At 51.7% G+C, this 22,065-nt stretch overlaps 2 protein-coding genes across 4 annotated transcripts; one reads left to right on the forward strand and one right to left on the reverse strand.

The window, feature by feature from the left end:
* Nucleotides 1-703: 703 nt before the first annotated feature.
* Nucleotides 704-8,668, forward strand: CEP68 (centrosomal protein 68). 3 transcript variants are annotated; one of them, XM_066177745.1, is made up of 7 exons: nucleotides 704-728; nucleotides 1,621-3,332; nucleotides 3,812-5,227; nucleotides 6,325-6,447; nucleotides 6,656-6,752; nucleotides 7,202-7,342; nucleotides 7,949-8,668. In XM_066177745.1, exons 2-7 carry the CDS (start codon nucleotides 2,817-2,819, stop codon nucleotides 7,978-7,980), a joined length of 2,325 nt encoding a protein of 774 aa, XP_066033842.1. In that variant the 5' UTR covers nucleotides 704-728; nucleotides 1,621-2,816; the 3' UTR covers nucleotides 7,981-8,668. The 3 variants fall into 3 exon arrangements, with proteins under 3 accessions (XP_066033842.1, XP_066033843.1, XP_066033841.1); XM_066177746.1 differs by lacking the exon at nucleotides 704-728 and having other exon boundaries at nucleotides 739-1,707; nucleotides 2,941-3,332; XM_066177744.1 differs by lacking the exon at nucleotides 704-728 and adding an exon at nucleotides 739-1,495.
* Nucleotides 8,669-9,385: 717 nt separating this feature from the next.
* RAB1A (RAB1A, member RAS oncogene family) lies at nucleotides 9,386-21,658 on the reverse strand. Its single transcript, XM_066177748.1, has 6 exons — nucleotides 21,261-21,658; nucleotides 15,856-15,928; nucleotides 13,789-13,884; nucleotides 12,445-12,540; nucleotides 11,428-11,559; nucleotides 9,386-11,182 (listed from the first exon to the last, which is right to left on the reverse strand). The coding sequence occupies exons 1-6, from the start codon at nucleotides 21,644-21,646 to the stop codon at nucleotides 10,985-10,987; spliced, it is 981 nt and encodes a 326-aa protein (XP_066033845.1). The 5' UTR covers nucleotides 21,647-21,658; the 3' UTR covers nucleotides 9,386-10,984.
* Nucleotides 21,659-22,065: the final 407 nt, after the last annotated feature.

A 22,065-nucleotide genomic window follows, 5' to 3' on the forward strand; every position in this document is an offset into this window, starting at 1 on the left:
AAAGCGCTTTATCAGACACTTGACCTCTAGAAAATCTCAGCATTAGCTAAGAAATAATCTCTAGGAGCAGGTGACACGGACACAAAACCAAGATCAGCCAATGGACAGCAAGAAGGAGAGAGGCTCGTATTTCTGCGCGGTATGGGAACTTGTCAGGATATATGGGATATATGCATGATATGGGAACTTGTCCACTCCAGCCACAGAGGGTCTGGCCAGGTACAAACCCCAGAGCAGCCTGCTTTAAAGTGTGCTTGGGGATCTTCCCAGAGAGCTGCCCCGAGGGCAGGGCACGGCCGGCATCCCACAGGGATCACCCGCAGCTGTGCCTGGAGGACACCGGGATCCCCTGGCCGCGGCGCGGGCAGAGGCGGCTCTCGCAGGGCCAGTTTCAGCCGGATGAAGGTCAGCGGAGGGGTACAAGGAACCGCCCTGTTGTCGGCACAAGCTCCTCCGGGCGCTGCTCCGGATCCCGGTGCCCGGCGGGACCGGGGCCGGGCCCTGAGGGGCGGGGCCGCTCAGGGGGCGGGACCGGGGCGGCCCAGGGGGCGGGGCCGGCGCGTGTCGCCCCCGCCCTTCCCGCGCCGGGGTCAGCGCCGGCCGCGGGGCGGGGCCGCGTTCGAGCTCCGCTCCCATTGGCCGCCTGGCGGCGGGGGGCGCGCGCGCTGACGCGCCCGGCACTGCCATTGGCTGGTGGCGCGGAGGGGGCGGGGCGGGGCCGGCGCTGGGTGAGTGAGGGCCGGGGCGCGGCGTGAGGGGAGTCCCGGGGGGGTCCTGGGGGTCCCGGGCCACGTTCCCTTTGGAATCCCCGTACCCCCCGGGTGCGGCGCCTCCTCGGCCTCTTTGCCTTTTATTTCTTGTCTTTTTGGTCAATTGCCCTTTTTTTTTTCTAGAGGCGGGCAGAAAGTGGGCAAAGGGAGGAGCGGAAAATAGCAACCCTCAGATCCCGCAGGCCTGAGGGGCGAGAGCGGTGCGGGTGTTTTTTTCCCCAAAACAACCCCAGAAATGCTCCCCGGCCGGAGCGGAGCTGGCGGGAGACGGAAATTCCATCAGCCAAGCGATGGCCACGGGCGGTGGGAGCCGCTCCTTGGATAGAGCCCTCCTTGTCCGCCGGCCTTTGTGCGGCGCCCCGGCCGCCAGGTCCCTTCCGACGGCGTGAAAAAAGCTCAGGGATCGCTTTTCAGGCGAGATCCCCGCGGACCTTCCCTTTGAAACGAATGAAGGGGTCCCACTGTCTTCCTCTGTTATCTAAAAACACGGCCACGGGTATCGTTTCTGTGGGACAATTGGTGGCTCGGGTGTAGCTGGGAGTTTGGGCTGTTTTCCCGTGCTTTTGAGGCCAGTGGAAAGTTTCCACCGTGCCTAAAGCTGTGGCCGTGCATCCATCCCTCCTCAGTCCTGCCCCAGGATTTGGGATTGCTGCTGCTTAATCTGGATGCTTCGCTGCCGCTGGCAACCTGACCTCTGAATTGTTTTGGGGGCTTGTTGGAAAAGGGTGAGAAAGCTTGTTTTCTGGACGCTGGTGTAGCTGGGAGTTGCCCTTTGTGGCAGTAGTGTTCTCTGTTCTTAAATACGACGTTTTGCCTGATTGTTCTGTGTGTGTGTGGCATCCCCCGTCAGGTTTGTGTCCGGGTGTGGTTTGGATATCCAGCTCCCTCTGAAGTTAATTGAAATCAGCTGCCTGAATTAGAGACTTTGGAGAACGCGGTGAGCTCTCTGGTGTCCCTTTAAATACCCTTACAAATCCCGCAGTAAGCAGATTTACTCTCACTCCTGTGTATTGGCAGGCTTCCTGGTTTCTCTTTAGCATCCAATTAGCTTCTGGAGATTTAATGAACCTGTGAACCAGCACTTGCTCTTTTTTTAAAGACCAGTGGCATCGTAGAAATGTAAATCACTGCGTGCTGCCTCCATAAGATAACAAATGATCTTAAGTTCGAAATATTTGCCCTCCTCCACCACAGTTGGGAAAATAAAAGACGGGTCATGGCCTGTTAAGTTTTATTTTATATTGCTTAACACATGCTTTTCAGATTGAAGGTCAAACTTTGATGGTTTTTTTTACACTTGTTTTTACTGGGCTGACACCTGACTCAAACCACTAAATCTGGTGGAGGTAATGATGTTCAAATCCCTTTGAATTTAACATGGCATCTTAGAAACAAAGCTGTCCTGACTTTTGGTTACAGCACATTCGCTTTGAAACTTTAGAGGATGCTTTGGTGCCTTGTTAAACTTTTCTTCCTTTTGTATATATATTTTAAGCACTTTGGTTTGGGCTGGAGTTGCTGGAGGAGGCTGTGTTGGGTCTCCTTCATTTGGCTCATGGGTTGTCCTGCAGCAGCTCCTCACCCAAGCCCAGTCAGTGCAAGTATTTCCATTAATTAATTTCCCAAAGAGTTAATTTCATGGATTGAGGTAGAAGAGCTGAGTGCCAGGTTGGAGTTTTACAGCCTCCTACCTCCCCTTCTAAATTTTTATTGCGGCTTCTTGCTTCTGGGTGGCTTCTGCTTCAAGGTTTTGGGTTTGTGTCTTTAAAAACCACTCAGCTTTCCACCCCAGCAGCCTCCAGGGCTCAGCCACGCCAGGAGGTGCTTCATGTCCTAATTAATGGTGTCTCTTTCGGGCCCAGTGACCTCACTGGGTGCACAGCGGGTTGGTGGCACTGGCCATCAGTGCAGGGCTCTGGGGCCTGGTGTAAAGCCCAGGTTTGTTCTTGGGGTGGCCAGGGCTGGAGTGAGATTTTCCCTGTGTGTGTGTCACATCCTCGAAAGCAGAAGCTGAGATGTGAGGGTTTGCTCTTTCTGCTGTCCCTGATGCTCCTTCAGGAATTTTGGGGTCTCACCCACATCGTGCTAAACTCTGTTATTTGTCAAGCCCAGTTTCCTGGCGTGGAGACCAGGGGGGTGCTGAGATTGCCGTGTGTGCTGTGTGCTGCAGAGACCCCGAGGCTCAGCTCTGTCCTGATGGCCGTGGGTGTGGGGAAATCCCCTTCCGAGGAGTCGCTGAGCGGGAATGCCGAGGGCCATGGGAGGTGGAACAGCGCAGACACGGAGTCGGATTTCCCGCAGCTGGCAGGGAGCCTGCACCGGCTCTTGGGGACAGAGGGAGCCAAGGCCAGCCTGCAGGGGACAGAGAGCGTGGCACTGAGCACACACATGGCCACTGGTGTTACCCAGGGAGCCTCAGGCTGCCACCCAGAAGCGTCTTCAGCATCTGCACCCGGATTTCCCAGAGCAAGAGCAAACCCCTCAGGGAAGGGGGTGTTGGTGGATAGAGCTGCTGACGGTCATCGAGTTGGCCACTGCTTCCTCTCCTCAGAAGAAGAGCAGGTGAGAGGGTTTGTACCTGCAGCTGTTGCTGCACCACGGGGAGGTCCCAGGAGAGGTGGGGACGTGTTTGTCAGGGCTGTCCCAGCAAGGGCTTTCCATCTCTCCCAGCCAGGGTGTGCCCACCCCTGCCCAGGCTGAGGTGTGATGGGGAAGAGCCTGGGCTCCAAGCTGTTGCTTCCATTCCCATATTGCCGGTGCAGAGCTGGGAACTTGCTCAGGACGGTGCTCTTTAAATAAGCCTCTTGCTGCCAAATGACTCGTGCAGCTTCCCAAGCCCTTGAGATGCCTTTCCGTAAAAACAAGCCCTGCTCTGAGCAGCTGCAGCAACAGAGTTCTGTTTCCAGTCTCAGCTCGTGGCAGGTCCAGGGTTGGGCTTTTATCTCCATATCCCGGCACAAAGGAGCCTTTTGTCTGGGTGCTGGGCTTCATTTCATGCCTCTCTCTCTCTCCCTTTCCTTTTCCATCCCGTCCTTGAGCAGGTGAAGGCACCGGGCTGTTGGGACCCGGCGTCCAGCCCTCCCAGCTGGTGCAGCTCCGCCGAGGAGAGCATCCTCGCTGGCAGCCGCCACGATGCCCGTGCTGGCCGTCGGAGACAAAGTCTGGGAGCTCCATCCCCGTGTCCTTCCACCCCGGAGCTCCTGCGGCCCCAAACCCCGCCCAGCGCCGGGGGCGCCCCGCGGAGCCGCTCCGTGCCGAGCCCCTCCGAGGAGCCCTCCGGGAGCTTGGCAGCCAGCACGGATGTCCCCTCTCCTGCGGCTGCCCAGGACGTGTGCTGCCGATGGGGAGCGGAATGCAGGGCCCTGCAGAGGCGGGAGCCCCCGGGCCCTCTGCTCGATTACCGCAGCGCCGTGGGGCGAGTCCGGGAGATCTCCTCCTACCAGGCCGATTACTGGGCCTGTGCCGTCCCGGATTCGCTGCCCCCGTCTCCGGACCGCAGCTCACCCCACTGGAACCCCCACAAAGAGTACGAGGACTTGCTGGACTATGCTTACCCGCTGAAGCCGAGGTACAGGCTGGGGAGGATGCCGGAGCCTTTCCTCCATGACTCGGGGATAGGTCTGGACAGCTTTTCTGCTTCTCCTGAGGGCGTGTCCAGGTGCACCAGCTTCTACGGCCGAGCTGGGCAGGCTCGGGGAAGCAGAGAAAACGGACTTTGGGAGTTTGTGGCCTCTGCAGAGAGGTTCTCCACCCCGAGGCCTGGAAAAAGAGGCTGCTCAGGAGCTGGCTCGTACTATGAACCTTCACCTATTGCCAAAGCATCATTTGCAAAGAGTCCTTCCTCTCATCCTTCCAGAGGTTTTGCTAAAGGTGTAAGGGTGGAATCATCTAGGCCAAGCTCACCTGGGCGCCCTGCTGCCGATGGAAGAAGCTGGGATTCCAGAGGAATCCCCTGTCCAAACTACACAGGGCAGGTGAAAAGCACCAGCAGGTTTTTAGCCACCACAGGAGTGCTCCCCCTGAGGAAGGAGTGGGAGGGTGACGAAGAATTTCTTCCCCTGCCTCCCAGACTGCAGGAGCTGGAAAGACTGGCTCAGTTTTTGTCCAATCTTTCCTTAACTATAAGGATGCCTGGGCATGACCACCATAACCTCCCACATCACAGCAGCAGCAAGCAGCCCCTTTCCTCCAGGCTGGCTCCTTTGGGAGAAATGAGAGGCGGGGATGACAGAGGGAATATTGAGGGTTGTGCTGGGCTGTGGCAACACGGCAGCTCCCCAAAGCCCAGCTGGGAAAACACGGAATCAGATGGTTGGATCCACAGGGATCCTCCCAGAGGGCTCCATCTACCAACTGCTCTCAGGGACACACTGGATGGGCTGTGCCTGAATGATCCACGGCTCAAGGGACATCCAAAGAAGAGCCAGCAGAGCGAGTCCCTGATCCAGTGTGTTAAGGTAGGCTGAGAGCAGAAATGAAGTTTATTCTGGGAAGATCTCGCATGAAACGTGCCTGTCTTTATGGCACAATTAATTAATTAAAGCTTCCTGTTCTGCAGGATGAGTCCTGCCTGGCAGCTGGTGGTAATTTATGCAGGGGGGCTCACCAGAGCAGATAATTCCTTCTGATGGAGCAGAAGCCCATCTTGCTTTCCCTGGGGCTCCGTGTCACAGGCCAGGCTGGCTGGAGATGTGGCACTCGGCTGGGTCCCCCAGCCCAGCCATCCTGCAGTGCTGCTGCACCAGGCAGGAGCTGCAGCAGCTCTGAAGGGTTTCCTGATTATTTTGTGGATTATTAAATTTGTCCCAGCACTGTGCTCCCACCCTCCTCTCCATCTTCTTCCCACCCCAGTGCTGGGACAAATTTGGAAACGATGCTAGGCTGTTTGCACAAGAGTGTTAGCATGCACAGAGCTGCAAACTCATCCCCTCCTCTGGGATGGAAATAACTCTGTTGATTTAAAAGGGTCTTCTCTCTGTATTTGTCATGCCAAATTGCAGTGCCAGGGAAAAGCACTGCTTTGTGGCAAACTCCTGAGGAGCAGGAGCAGGTCTTGAGGCAGATTTTGGTGCTAGCAGAGGCCCCTCTGGGGTTCCTGCAGCATCTTACAAAAATAATCCCTTACCGAGACGCTTTAAAAATAAATGAAAGCACTTAATTGAACGAGACAATCCCTTGGGGAAAAGCAACTGCAAATTAGCTGTATGGCTCTGCTGAGGAGGAGGAGATCGCTTGGGCTGGGAGGTGGTGGAGGCCAACCTCTTCCTTCAGCCTGGGTGCTACCAGCCTCCAGCACCTCTCTGTGCAGACATTCCTCAATTCTTGCCACAGAGTGAGTGCTGGAGCTGTTCAGGAGTTTAATTTTGGCCTTTTTCCCGTTGCTCCTTGGTTTCCCATGCTCAGGGATGTTTGTGTGCTGGGGTTGGGGAGGAACAGGGAACAGCTGCTTTCCCAAACGCCACTGGCTCACCTTTCCGTGTCCCTGCGCTGTCTCTGCTGCAGAAATAGATCTCCATAGATCTGTGTGACCCCTTTTTTATGCTCTGTTGAGCAGATGTTTTGCTGCCAGCTGGAAGAGCTGATCCATTGGCTGTACACCGTGGCCGATGTCACCGGCAGCTGGGTGCCGCCCTCGCCGGACGCCCGGAGCCTGTCGGCGTCGCTGCACCGATACCTGGTGGGTGTCACCCTTGCTCTGCTCCCTCCCCTCTTCTGGCAGCAAGCCAGGCATCCCTGGAATGCTCCACAGTGCACTGGGTGTGCAAAGCCGAATTTAGGAGCACCAGGAACCTGCTTGGAGGGAAACTGCTGGCTGGACAACCTGCCACAGGTGTGTGTGTGTGTTTCAAAAATAAGAAACGCTGCTCTTCTCCTTGCCTTGCCAGGAGTTCAGGAAGGATGTGGCCGAGCACAGGAGCCTGACTGAGAGCGTGCTGGAGAGGGGAGAGGCTCTGCTGGACTGCATGGCATCGAACTCACCAGGTGAGGAAGAGCACTTGTGTGGGGCTGCTCGTGGACACAGATGATGCTGGCCCTCAAAATCCCAGCCTGGCCAGTACAACAGCACAGGCAGAATGGTTGCTCTGGTGATTTAGAAAAAGGGGTTTCTAAAGGGTGGGCTGTAGCTGCAGTCACCAGAGGGGCTGCACAGGTCGAGTGCTGCAGTATGGATGGGCTTTTTTGCACAGTTCCAAAGGTTTTCTTTAAGACCCCCTCTTTCTGCATCTTCATTATGAACCTGGAGCCTCCTGGGTCAGTCCCCACCCCTGGCAAATGCTGCATCACAACGGGGATGGGATGAACAGCACATTATTGATTTTGAACACTTGATTTCCTTCCAAAGTCTGCCTGGACGAGCAGAACCCCCAGCTCTGTCAGACACTGAGTTACCACGTTCCCCTCACCTCCATTCAGCGGTTTTTGCTTTCCAGCTCTGAGAGACACGCTGGGTCTGATTGCCAGACAGTCTGAGGAGCTGGAGAACCACGCAGAGCACCTGTACCAGTCCATCCTGGCGGCTGTGGGCCCCGTGGGGCAGGACAAGGGGCGTGCAGCACACGGCTGCTCCCTGGGTGAGCAGGGGCACACGAGAGGGGGAGGGAGCACAGGAAGAGAAAACACTGGGATTAGCAAACACCAACCATCAGACTCCATTGTTACTCCTTTGGTTTGGAAAGCCTGAGAAGGCGGCAGGGAGACTCAAAATAAAACAGCCCGTGGTGTTTAACCGTGGCAGGGAAAGAGCAGTGCTGGTGGCCCGGCTGATGAAACCCAAGAGCACGAGGGGAGCAATGGCAGGGCCCTGTCACTCAGGGCTGGGGGAGGGCAGCCGTCCAGCACAGACACCTGCTCTCCCCAGATCCCTTGCACGGCACAGGGGCTTTGTATTCTCTCAGAAACATTCTGGTTGCTGGGAAGGGAAGCAAGTGATTTCAGGTATAACACGGGGGCTAGAAAACTTGTTTGCTTATTTCTTGACCATCTCCCTTCAAAGGAAACTGGAGGCCAGTGTTTCAGGGGTGCCAGCCTCTTAGAAGAGAGAAACAGTGTCTTAAACAGTGTTTTTTTTGTTGTGGTTTTTGAATTGCTGCCTCTGCACTGGTGGGATGGGGGAGTAGAGCATGGGAATTTCTTTGTCAGACTGCAGGCAAAGCACAGCACCAATCATTTTATTCCAGGTGCTGCCTCTGTCAGACCTAGGCTGCGTTAGCCCATCTCGGAAGGGCCGAGAAGAATTGCAGCAGGCACCAAACCAGCTCCATCACCTCTCCAGAGATGCCAAAATCTGTGTCCAGTTGCCCACGGGGCTGATTGCAGCGTGGGTTTGTGCCATGGCTTGAGAAAGGTGTGCTTGGGGTGTCCAGAGTTGTGTAAGGAATGCACAGCTGCCTTTTTCTGGTTTGTTTTTTTAACATAGCTTCCCTTTTTTTTTTGTTTTGTTTTGTTTTGTTTTGTTTAATTGAAGTGGTCTGTTCTGTGTTAGCAAAACGTCAGGAAGTTTTTTAACTGAGCAATCCATAATGGTGTGCCGTGAGCTCGCTAAGTAAAGCCGTGTGATTTTAATAGCCCCGTTCTCATGGTTTGTTTATGCTCGTCAAAAATAGGTGCGAGGAGCCAAGAAATAGCAGCTCCTGGTTCTTGGCCTGTTTCTAATCACCACTCCCTGCTGAAGCAGAGCCTACTTAACTTTCGATTTTGTTACTAATAAACACAAAAAGCCGTAACAGTCAATCCAAATAAAATAATAAACAAGCGAGTTCAGGGCAGGGAGGAGCCAGGTTCTGTGTAACCTGCTGGTACCTGCTGCTGGCAGGAGTCGTGTGAGTGCTCTGCTGGTCTCCTGGGCTGGAGAGTTGTGCCTTTCCCCCTTCCAGCTACTGCTCAGAACATTCATCAAGGGCTTCCAACCCCTTTGTCCAACAGAAAAAGGGCAGCTCTGAAGCAGCGTAAGGTAAGTGGCCAAAAAAGGGTACAGAATGTTGGCACTTGGCTTTAATTAACCTTTAACCTGAAGGGCGAGCATTGTGTTCTTGTGCGGAATACATCATTTCCTCCCATTCCTGTGAACAGAACACACAGAAGTTTCTGTTCTGCACAAGTAGAAGGCGAAAGCAAAGTTAAACTGAAGCAGTAACAGCAAACAATTCATTGGGGTTTGATACTCTCCCCATCTTATACATCCTCAGCTTGAAGGGCAAATTTTTTTTGGCCCCTTGTGTCAAAAAAGTATTGCAGTATTTCAGCTCACAGGAAAGTGCCTTTTCCCAGGAGTTTTAGGCCTGCTCTACCCTGGTCACACAACCCCAGGCTTCAGCATGGAACAGCAAGTGACCCATTCATGACTGAGGGGGAAACAAAGAACCACCAAACACCTGGTGTAGCCCAACTGGTTTTGCAATGCTTTTATTACTGTATATATTAACATTGGTTTGGATAGTATGTAGCAGGCATCTCGACATTGAAGTTCATTTGTGCACTCTCTGCAGGGAAAGATGTTTTACCCTCAACACAACCTCCTTCTGCTTCACTTCCTGACCTCAGCAGCACTGGCTGCTCCTCCTGCTCCTGAGGAGCAGCAGGTCACATTTATAATGAATTATACCAACAAGCACATCTCTACTAGAAAGCACATCACTTTATTTGTGAAGGTCTCAAGTGGAAGAGTTCAACTTAACCATGACAATACTTTATGTAGTACAATTGCCTGTTGATTTATGCAACTATGTTGAAGAAAGCTGTTAGCCAAAGTCATCCCCCCCCCCCCAAAAAAAAAAATCAGAGGATATTTGCACCAGTTTTAGTTTATACCTCACAACATACCTAGGCTATATTTTTACTATCACAGGGTGTATTTACTACTAGGGGAATGTTACATGGTCTTTCAAACATGAGACTATTTACAGAATAGGCTGAACATTTGAGTTTAGATAAAGCTGAACAATTTTACATGTATAGGAAGTGTTATAGGCTAGCTTTCCTGTGGCTTTTAGCTAGACATCAGGCACTAATGATTTGATTAGCTCTGTACAAAGAATCACACACCATCCAAAACCCCTTGGCTGCTGGTTAGTTCCAAATTGTTTGAGAAAGCGCCTACTTGGAGCAACAGTTTGGTGGGGGCCTTGCTATCCCCATGTCACCCTCCTGGTGCCTCGCTGCAGAAGGGAACTGAAGCTAAGCTGTTGCACTAAGTCAGAAGATACTGATTAAAAGAGGATGGAATTAACAGTATATAGAAAAGACATAATATACTGGTAGAAAGTTATACCTCCTCAAGGTCACGCTGTGAAATACCGTTCTCTCCCAAAGCTGACAGGAATTCCCTACATGGAGTCCTTGAGAAATAAATTAAGTTCCAAGGCTAAGTTAGGGAACTGTTGTACATTCAGAGTGCATTATGCCTCATGAACCTTGGCTGGGTGTCTCTGGTACAGCACTCGTGCCTTAAGCACCACGACAGCTCAGGCTTTGGGGCACTGGGCGAGTTGCAGGGAAGGGCTGAGAGCCATGGCTGCACACACAGATATGTTGTTTTGTGCACAATGCAAGCCTGATTTCCCCCTTAGCCATACAAATTAAGACAATATTTATCACCATACAGTTTGATATTACTTCCAATAAGTACAATATTTATTAAACATTTCTTCAGTTTTGTTACATATTGTGCAACAAATTACAATATTCTGCAGCCACAAATTATATGCAGAGTATGAAGAAACTATTAATCAGATAGTGTGATCTCTCCATTTATAATTCTACAAGAAGGAACTAGCAAATCAGATCTTACATATATCTTACTAAATTTTATGCATGGAAAGTGACAGACACTGTTGTGCTGTTTGATACAAAATGGCTAAACTTCATCTTCAGAAGACTAAACCTGACATCTAAACATGCCAATAGAAACATCAAAACAAAAATACATCCTAACCAACCACAGGAAACAGTCTGGTATCAGGAAAAGCAACAAGGATTACACGTTTATAAACCAGCACACAAAGGTTTAAAACAGTTCTGAAAATGAAGTTAGCTGTCTTGAGTCAAGGGAATAAAAAAAGTCAGTATTGACCATTTACAATCTCTGACCTTTGTGGAGACGGTAAGAATCTGTTGTAGTGCAGCTACATACAGTACAATTCAGGCAATTTTTTTTTTTTTCACTTGGGTTCAGATTGCAAATTCATTGTTGTGAGACAAAAGGGGGGAGGCAAGTTTTAGCAGCAACCTCCACTAGACTGCTTGACTGGAGTGCTCTGAATTTTAACATTGGACTTCTCTGCACCACCAGCTGTCGCTCCCGGACCCATTCGTTTTTTAATCTCGGCAGCCATGGTCATGAAAGACTGTTCTACATTTGTGGCATTCTTTGCACTGGTTTCCAAAAACGGAATTCCAAGAGAATCTGCAAATTCCTGCAAATCGAGAAACAGTCAACAGTAAGCTCAGCTCATTCACAGGTTCACACCTCACCTCATTTCCTGGAGCACCACTGGATAACCCACGAGTTCCTGGATCCCACCCCACACCCCAGCTCCGGTCTGAGCAGGACTTGCAGGGCAGGGCTCACTGAAGTGCCCCCATTTGTGGCACTGGAACCTCTGCGCATGGCAGAGCAGAGCAGGGCCTCAGCCAGGCACCCAGAGGAGCCCAGACATACCTTTGCTGTTGTATAGTCTACTACTTTCTTTGTGGTCAGATCACACTTGTTCCCCACCAACAACTTGTTGACGTTTTCACTGGCATAACGGTCTATCTCCTGCAGCCACTGCTTGACATTATTGAAAGACTCCTACGAGATAAGAGAACTGTAAGCAAGGCCCGTGATAAAGAGGGAAGTTCAGCACTATCCCTTTGGTCATGACCAGGGAAGAGTAGGAAGCACTGCACTTGTCCATGGGAGAGGACTCTCTCCCCTGCCCTACACAATCAGCCCTTCCTGCACTCCTCCCCTCCCTAGGATTTTTCCCATCTATTGAATATTCAACATCTTCTACCACCTGGGACTCGGGACTCTTCCTCCTCCTCCTGTAGCAGAGGTAAGAGACACAGCACACAGCTGAAACCAGGTGCATCCCACATATTACAAAGCATCAGGTATTAGGTGGAAGCCACCTTGCAGATGTGCTGGAACAAACTCTGACTCCAGAAATGCCAGACTGATATTCCAGTTAGTGACTGAACACAAGTGTTCTTTTTCTATTAATTCAGGAAACACTATACTTCCCAAGTGCCCTTCAAACAACTGCACCACTTCTTCAGAGATCCTTTCAGAGAAAACACTGGCTCAGTTGTATCCTGCGCACAGGCTGGCAATTTTCTGTTCCAAATGCCAGTCTTTACTGTAGACCACAGTTCAAGTACATTCAGAAATCTTTCAACAACTTCCATCAGTAACTCAGACTTCCTGCTACCAAAGGCAGGGTGAGATGCATTCACACAGAACAGTAAGTCACCTGCTCACCCAGTTCCAGGTTAAGCCTAAGATACAATTGCTTAGGAGCCACAAATCCCACTGCTCTCTTTATTTCTGTGTTTTATTTCTGCCAAACACACGAGTTCAGCTTGATAACCCTTAAGAACTGCGTGACTGTCTCCTCAAGATATGCCCAGCTGTTAAATTCCCCATGTTCTCTCCAGCCTGGAGCAGCTCTGCAGGCAGAGGCTGAACACGTACCTGATCTGTAACATCATACACAACTATGATGCCATGAGCTCCTCTATAGTAACTGGAGGTGATAGTCCGGAACCGCTCCTGTCCCGCCGTGTCCCACTGCAAGACAAGGACAGGTCAGCTCCTGCAGCGTGCCTCAGCCACGGCCCAGCATCGGCCTCCACAGAAACAGCTCAGCACCCATCCAACCACAACCACAGAAGCTGCGTGCATCAAACTGGATCCCAGGAGATCACGTACTTGAACTGAGAATTACACTCTGTAGGTACTTTTCACAAGTGCTCATTGGTTTGGTTTCAGCCAAGTGTAGTCAAGAGTCTCCCTGGGGAGAACATGAAGCAGTTCTGACCCATGAAGAAGCCACGGTTCAGTGGTTCAGAAGAGCAAACACAAGCCAGGACTTGAAAACCTGCTAGGAATAAGGTCAGGGAGCTGCAGGTCTCTAACATGACCACTCCCTGCAACTTCCTTGGCACACAGGCTCCAGCAAAGGCATTTAAAGGCAACAACTCAAACCAAACTTGGTTCCCTTCTGCTGGGAGTGTTAAGAAAGGACATGAGGTGCTTGACCTCTTCTCCCACCCAGGGCAGGAGCAGGACTCGCCCAGACGTTTCTCTGCCTGGAGCTGTGACAAGAAGAGGGCTGGCTGTGTATTAAAAACACAGACAGACAGACTGCAGCAGTGACAGCATTCCTGGTGGGCTGCTCTGTCCTCAGGACAGTTACATTACAGTCTGCAGGCTGCATGCTGGACTCTGCTCCACAACACTGAACCCCTGAGTCATTGCCTTTAAGTCCTTACAGCCTCTGCCTGAGCTGGAAGCAGTGCCTGACAAGGAGTGTCTGACCTTGCACAGATATTAGATTTCATCACACCAGTCACCCTTTTAGAGTGCTTCAAGATTAAAGAATTGCCAAGTCTCTTCCCCTGTTTATTTCAAGTGAAAAGCCAAAAGCATAACCAGAAAACACCGTCCGGTGCTAAGGCAGCCAGGCCAGTTACAAGCCTTTGTGTCATTTTTTCCATTCAGGTCAACAAAAGCAGTTTCCAGCACTTAAGACAGTGCAGCCTGGTAGTAACAGCTGCTGTGGAATTCAGGCATCTTGGAGAACTTACACAAATCCTGGCTAAATACTGCAGGACTACACCAGTTTTGACAATAAACACCCTTCTTTAAGGACAGGTCATGGCAAGTCTTGTGAAAACTGCCTCACCTCTTGTAACAGGGAAAATACCCCTTGTATTTCATTGTGTTTTAAATTAAAAAGGTGATCACCAAGAGCTATGGATGGAACTCTGTGCTCCAAGGGGCTGAAGCACACAGGAGTTGAGGAATACTACTTACTATCTGCAGCTTGATTGTTTTCCCATCTAGTTCTATAGTTCTGATTTTGAAGTCCACACCAATCGTGCTGATGTAACTTTCTGTGTACGTGTCATCCTAGGAGAGAGAGTGAACAGAAGTCAAGCCAGCTGTACCTCTTCTGCAGTCACCTACTTCATTATGCACCAGGCACACAAAGGTACTTCATTTCCTTGTAAAACCAGCCTGATCTCTCCTGGCAAAGTCCAGGAGGTGGCCAAGCATTTCCATCAAGTATTTACTTTCCAAAAAAGCACCATCCAGACTTGTGTTTCCAAAACCAGTCCAAAAAAAGCCTCTTTTCTGGAAATCCCGTAGTGTCAAGTCCTTGTGAGCTGCAGTGTAAAAACAGTCTTTGCTCGAGTTGGCAGACTGAAGAGCTGCTCAGAATAACCACTGAGGTTATTGAAACACATCACATTTTCATTTTCCTTTGATGGCTTTTCATCTGTGTTACACAGCAGCTACCTAGGACAAGTCAGAGGCTCTGTCTCAGTCACACACGAGTGTCGGATCCTCTGCTGCTGCAGCTGGTTGCTAAGGCAGGTTAGAGTTACAGTACCTGTGCTGAGGGCTCTGCTCTGCAGCCCGTGTCCACACAGGAGGGAAAACACTGCTTCAGCAGCTTGCAGGGCCCTGGCTGCAGCCTCCAACAGCCTCAAGGCACACAGAAACTGCTGGGTCAGTCTCTGCTACCTTCTAGTGATTGTCAGCTTGTCAGCATGGAGGAGGTTTCTATTCCTAAAGCACCCAAAGGATAGAACTGCATGTACAGTGTACCACAAGAGGTATCACAAAACCCAGGGATTCCTATGGGCTGGGAATGGGAGACATCTTAGGTGATACATCCAGATAAGAATAAAGTATTAAGCCTTTCAGAATGACATGACACTTATTTCTTTAACATTTCAATGCTCCAAAGGGTGTGTTTGAAAAGCCTGAAGAAGTTTAGCCTACAGCAGCAAGGAAACACAGGTGGGGTGTGCTGTGGTAATTCCTGATGTCAGGGTAAGAAAAAAAACACATCTCAGAAGGAAAAGGCTACTCAGCTGAAGAAACACCAGATAACAGAGTACAAAAAAGAAAAGATGGATTATTCACATGAAGCCAAAATTAATTCAAAAGTATCTGCAAGAGAAGCAGGCTAGACTGCTCTGGGAGTGCTGCTCCAGCAGTGGTGTCACTCCCAGCCCACTGCCCCCACGCTGTGAGCGGACAGGTGACATCCTGTACCCGCAGCAGCCACGGTGCCTTTCGCTGAGGCTGTCTGCACACCCAGATCACCATTTCATATCAGTAATATCAGCTACAACAGGCTCCTTCCAGAGGTGCCCAGAGGAGTGCTCAGGCTGTGAAAACAAAGCCACCACCCTGCAGCAGTGTCACACTCAAGTTTCTGAGTTCATGCCCCACATCCTGCTTGCCCTCCTCTCCTCCCATGGCAACGTGAAGCTGCACTTTGGCACGGACACAGATAACAAGTTCACTGGACTTCAGCTTTTCCTACAAAAAGCCAAGTCAAACCCATTTTACATTTTCTTGCTGACAGGAAAACCAGAGCCAGAACAGCTCAGCAGCAATTTTAACATTCTCTAAAGAAAGCAGAAGGCTTTAATATTCCTAGAGTATTATTTACATTACTTCTCTGGTAGGTCTTTTTACTGCAGATATCAAACTTCATCTGGCTGAAATGTTCTTATCAAGCAGTCACTGATCAAGGTCTGTACTCCTCATGCCTAAGGGCACACCCTCAGAATTCCTTCCATCCTCAGCATTCTACCACCACTGTAATGATGGAAGTTAAATTCAGGTATCTTGTTCTCAAGTAACAGGAAAATTAATCTTAGCTGGAAATATTATTGGTATTATTTCTTTCCAATTTAGTCAAACAACTACATCAGATGGACACAAATTCAGAAGCCAGGAGGAGTTTGCAATACTGTCGTTATTCTTTTGTATTCCCAGGCCTGTCAGACATCAGCCCTGCTCCCTGAAGGGAGGCTCTTGCTGAGCACCTCTTTTACATAGTTGCCAAGCATGATCACTTACTGCAAACCTAAGGAGAAGGCAAGATTTCCCAACACCGGAGTCTCCAATCAGAAGTAGCTTGAATAAATAGTCACTGCAGAAGGAAAAAAAAAAATAAAATTAGGTCACTTAATGAAAAACACTGTCAAGAATGAAGTTCCTTACAGCCAGTATATCATGATTTTTGAGAAGGATAAATTAATTCTCTGCTAGGGAAATCACAACTCCAAGCTCCTCTGCTCAGTTTAGAAATCCACAATTTACCTGGTCACGGAGGTGCGAGGTAGCTGCTCTGAACACAGCACTGTTGTGTGGAACTGTGCCTTCCTGGGCAGTTACTCTGAGGATAATAGCGGGAGTACCCACAGCCCTGCCTCAGCCCTTTGTGGTGCAGCTGAGATGAAAATCAAGCTCTGCAATTGAGTGCAAGCCCCCTGGTTTGAGTAACTCCAACACCACACAGCAGTGGTAACAACCTGCTGCCCTCCAGGGCTGTTACCTTTGCCCTCTGGACTCAGAGGTTTGATTCCACTGCCCAGCTCCACCAACCCCAGGGAGCTGCCAAACCCAGCCACGTCTTTTCCTCATATTTAACTTCCAGCAGGATGCTACAGCCCAGCTGGACACCCAGCACTGTGAGCAGTGAACCAGCACCACACCTGGAATTAAGCAAAGCTCAATTCATTCCCAGATGAGGACACATCTCTGGGGGATGTCAGGTGGGGTGTCAGGAATTCTCCAGATCCACTGGGAGAATTGACAAATTCATTATAATGTTGAGCCTTCCCAACAGTAAAGAACAAGCACAGTGTCACCAGCCAGCCTATATTTATACTTCAAAGAGTGCTGAAGATTTCACTGTTGGCAAAACAGGAGTTCTTGTGTTAGTCCTGAGACTAATGGGGAAATTTCATGCTACAGAACAAGTAACAGAGAAAAACAACAACCCACCACTTACACAAGTTAGTGCTTTGCTTGAGAGGCAAAATAACTCATTCTCAGCTGACAACTCTTGGGCCCTGTAATGGCCCAGGACTAAGTTCTGCTCTCACTTAAGCACAACAACCATATTTTTACGCCCACTTAAGCAAGGTGAGTAAAGATGAAGGACATGTGAAGTGCCTGAAGTCAACTGTCCCAACCTATTATTCCCCAGAATGGCCAGTGCCACTGGCTGGCAGGACTCCAGGCAGGAAACTGCATCCATCCCCAGCTGATAAGGGCCAAGCAGATAGATGGCCAAGCACAGGTTCTCAGCACTCCTGTGCTCACCTGGCTGGGCCCAGGCTGCACAGCACACCCAGCTCCACTCTCTGCAGCACTCCTGCCCAGCCTACAGAGGAGTCACAACTGCTAAATGTTGTAGCTAATAACCCAACCCTTAAAAATGCAACCTTTCCTAACAGTGGACAGCTAAATGCACTAAAGGCATTAAAATAAATTTAAAAAAAAAAGTCCAAGGATAGCTGGCAGTTTACAGTGACAGAATTCACCACTGCACATGTCAAGTCATGGAGACAAGGCAAGATGGCTTTAGGAGAATGCCAGTTAACCCAAACTGTCCAGGGGACAGAGGTTATCCCACAACCCACACATCTCAGCAGGCTGGAGTTGGCTGGAGCGCTATCACTGACCAGAAAACTCCTCAGCCCCTAAAATGGGGTGAAACTCTGTAACCTGGAGCCCAAGGAGCAGCACCAGGCTCCAGGACCTGCTCCACCGTCACACCTGTGAATTCCTCCCCACCTCAGCTTTCACTCAGCTCCTTCCAACTCCAGCAGGAAGTTTAATTTCTCAGTCCCCTGCAAACACAGAATTTTCAGCAATCCTCAAGTCAAATTATTACACACAGCTTGCAGCACATTATAATCCCCTTGAGAAATTCAACACACCAATATCAGCACTGTATTGTCTTCACTAAAATTAGTGGGGGAAAAGTTAACTCCTTCCTGGCAGAGGTGAGGCTCCAGCTGTGGGTCTGAGATCCACTTAAAAACCTCCACTGGTTTCCAAGAGGAATTCAGGTTCCCCCAGGCCCCAAAACACGAAAACTTGTCTTCTGTGTTATTCCTCATGCTAAGAGCAGCTCCTAGCCAAACCTACCCATTAAATCTCGGTCTTCAGCAGCTAACAACACCACCGACAGTGTGTACACAGACACGACAAGAACTCAAGCCTGAAATACTGGGTTTGATATCTTTGCTGTTCAGCAGTCCCCTCACTTTGGGCTTCACAGAGACACACAGTGCTCTTAAGCCACCACCAAAAGCAGCTGCAAACAGCCTTTCCTGAGTTAGCTGTGTCTCTGACCTCAGAAATGGCTGTTGTGTCACAAAAACCTCATTTTGGTGGGAAGACTTTCATTGGTTTGGGAATAACGTAAGTAAGATTTTAGGAACTTAAGGGTTTTAATTTTTTAGAACGCTCCATATTCCAATATTATAGTGCCTTCCTTTCCAAGTACAACTTAAAGCTTTACAAGATCCAGGTCCCAAAACCCTTTAAAATATAGCAGGTGCCTATTAAGGGCCATAAGAACCAAATGTGCAGTGTGATGCTTGAGACAGCTCTTGGGTACAGCAACAGTTTAAACCAAAACCTAAAAAAGCTACAAAAATTTGCAGAAACCTGTTTCTAGACTGAGCTACACCAACAGAATATTGGGGTAAAGGGGTTCAGCTGTAGAAGCCAAACAGGTTATTCGGTATTGACTCCAGAAGAGCCACACACACATTTCTGAAGCCACTGAATTTTGCTCTTTAAACCTGGAGACTTAAAACTCACCAGCTCCTCTGGTTTAGGGAGCCTTCCTAGAGCTGGGTGAGCAGTGCGGCACAGCCCTCTCCCAGCTCCTTGGGAGACAGTGGGAATTCAGGTTAATCACTCCATTATTTCTCACCATTTACATAAGCCACTCACCCCTGGGGTCGTTTAAAAGAGCAGCAAGGCAGGTGGGGACAGTGAGTAAGAGTGAGGCTTTCAAATCCTCCCCATAACTTCCTCTTGCCAGAGAGATAAAGGACAAAGATGTTAAATGGAACTGCTTCTTGCCAAAAAAAAAAAAGAAAAAAAAATAAAAAGGCATCTCGAAAACAGCCCTGTTGGTGTTTTGAGCAGTGCAGCATCCTCTTGATACACACATGGAAAAGCAGGAAATCAAGTTGAGGACAGACCTGGCCAAAGCTGTGTGGAACAAGGGACCTGTGGGGCCTCTCCAGGATCCTGTTGTTTATCTAATTTATACCAGGGGATTTTTGAAATGCCAGGAAGGTTTGATGCCAAAACAGACAAGGCTAGCTAGTCATCTCTCTGCACCAAGGAACTGCTGAGTTTGGCTTTAATCCCTGATGTCACTGCAGGTCCAGTGGGAACTCAGGGCAATCCCCACTCTTTGTTCCACCACCCCAAAATCTTGCAGAGGAGCACGACTGTCCCTCTGATCACACAAATGAACAGAACCCAGAATCCACGATGTCACTCTGCATGGCAGACTGCTGTTTACAAAGGTCAGAACACAAAAACACTTTCAGAGGATTCCAGCAACCCAGGAGCTGTCACTCAACTGCCATCTGCCAACCACCATCACCCAAGACTGAAACCCACAAACACTTGTGAAGGATGCAAAAAGAACCCCCCAAGATCTGCTCCAGAACCCCGATGTGATCAAGAGAAACCCCTGGCTGCTGTGGACACCTCACCGAATTGCAGCAGGGCAGGAAATGCTGAACCCGACCGTGATCCAGTCACAACAGAGTCAATATTGACATTCTGCTCACTCCAACACGGCCAGGGAGGGTGGGAGGGACACAGGGAACACAGCCCAGAGCTGGATGGGCAGGTGTTTGCACAATTCAGCTTCCAAACACTGATTTTAATATCTCGTCCACCCAATGTAGAAACTAACAGCCCAACAAACCCTGAAGCTTCAAGGAAACTCTCAGAACTCCCCTTCAGACCTCTGCATGAGCAGGACACAACCCTGCAGCTTTATCAGGAGAGCTGCAGGATGGAGATCTCTGGTTAGAAATTTTAACTGGCCGTCCCACTGACTTCTGCCCAGGAGGGAGGATTTGTGGCTGCAGCCTGATCTGGGGCTGTGACAGGGAAGTGAGAATGTGTCACATCACAGGCAAGGCACTGCTGAGAGGACAAATGGATGTACCTCCTAGAGGGAACTCGAAGGAGCAATGTCCTGATCCCTTAAATCTCGTTCTCGTTTGAGCAGGGATCCAAGCACACACACACACGCCAGTGACAGGTATTTCGTGTCCATCCCACCACACCCTCGCCATCCCCTCCCCTCATCCTGCCGGCACCGCCCCCTCAGGAAGTGGCACTTGAACACTGCGAGGTAATCTCAAACTGCAGCTTTTCCTCTGTTTCGCTTTCCAGAACTCCGCTGCAATCGCCACCAGGAGAGGAGTTTTTCATCCACTGCCCACCTCCAGCCGCTGTTTTGGTGCTGTCCAAAGCTACACGAGCTAGTCTGTGATGTAATCTTGCCAAGATGTAACTCGAGTTCCTGGCTGTCCCTGCTGGGTGTCACCAGCTCCCTTCACTAGCCCGTGACTACTTGTTTGCTCCTCAGGTGATTTTAACAGACTCAGAGGGCAAAGCCACCACCTGTGAAAGGATCCTAAACGCACCCTACAGGGCTAAAGGGCTGGAAACGCAGCTGCTGGTTTTTTGAACTAAACTAAGCCTAAGTCCGTCGCCTGACTCATAGAAGAAAGTCTTGAACAAAATAAAAGTTTATTGTTGCCGACAGCCTGGCGGGCAGGACACAGCCCCCGAGTCTCCAGAAGACAGACGAGCCCTGGGCACAGAGCTCACACGGCCCGGCTCCGAGCGGGCCGGCTAAGGAAAAAGGCCACACTCACACCACGACCCTCCCAAAACCCCCTTTGTGGGGTCACCAGGATTTCCAAACAAGCGCTCCTTCAGCTGGAAACGGCCCCAAGAGCGTCCTATCATCAAGTCCCAGCGTTGCAAAACCTCCACAGGCGAGGAGTGTTTTGCAAGAGCCATGTGACACACACATGACTCGCAGCCGAGGCGAAGGGTGGACCCCTGGCTCCGGGGCCGCGGCGGGCCGGGACATCGCCTTTCCCGGTGTCCCCCGGTCACTTGTTGGAGCCCAGGCCCCGCCGTGGTTCCCGAGGCTCGGGGGAATCCCCGCGGCTGCGCCCCACGGGGCGGCGGGGCGGCACACTGCGGTTCTCCCCGCGGGCACCACCGACCCCCCCCGGGCCCACCCCGGGCCCCGCTGCCTCCCCCACCCTCCTCCTCCTCCTCCTCCTCCTCCCCCGCCGCCGCCGGGCCCGGGCGCGGCTCCGCGGGGACCGGGGGGGGCTCGGCCGCCCGGCTCCCGGGGCCCAGCGCGGTGCCCCCGCGGCGCCCTCGGCGCGGCCCGGTCCCGCACTCACTATTCGGGGTTCATGCTGGACATGTCCGTGGGGCCCGCGGCCCGAGGGACGGCGAGCGCGCTGTGAGGGGGCGGTGCGGCGGCACCTCCCGCCGCCGAGGCAGGCGCTCCGCGGTGCGCTGGTCCGAGGGAGCCGCGATCGCCCGGCGCTCGGCTCGGCCCGTCCGCCCGCGCCCGCTCCGCGGCCTCCGCGCTGCGCCTGAGCCCAAAATGGCCGCCGGAGCCCGACCAGGAAACGGGGCGGCCGCTCGCCGAGCAGCGCTTACATGGCCGGGGGGCGGCCCAGGGGCGCGACGGGAAACCGAGTCCGCGCCGCCGCCTCCTCCCGGCCGCGCCCCCTCCTGCGGACTCGCTCTCCCGGCGGCCGCGGCGGCGGCGGCGGCGCATGCGCCAAACCCGGCCTTTCTTCCCTCGGCCCCGTCGGCTCGGAGCGGCGGCCGGCGCCGCTGATTGGCCGGGAGGCGCCGGCCGGGGGTGACGTCAGCGGGCAGACGTGGCAGCTCGGGCGACTCAGCGCGCGGGCGGGGCGGGGGCGGGGCCTCGGCGGGAGGGGCGTGGCCGGGCTCCATCGCGGGCTCCTCCGTCCCGGGCTCCATCCCTTTTCCCGTCCCTTCTCCCGTCCCTTTTCCCGTCCCTTTTCCCGTCCCTTTTCCCGTCCCTTCCTCCATCTCTGCCGGCAGCCCTCGGTCCATCCCGGGGCAGCCCGTTATTTCTCCCGACGGTTCCCTTTGCTCCGCGCCCAGCAAGGCGAGCCCCAGCCCCGCCCGGTCCGGCGCGCTGTCGGTGCCTCAGCGGAGGGCCGGGAG

Source organism: Chamaea fasciata, unplaced genomic scaffold, assembly GCF_029207755.1.
Source record: "Chamaea fasciata isolate MVZ Bird 193981 ecotype frontalis unplaced genomic scaffold, bChaFas1.0.hap1 SCAF_3, whole genome shotgun sequence".
Taxonomy (NCBI): Eukaryota; Metazoa; Chordata; class Aves; order Passeriformes; family Sylviidae; genus Chamaea; species Chamaea fasciata.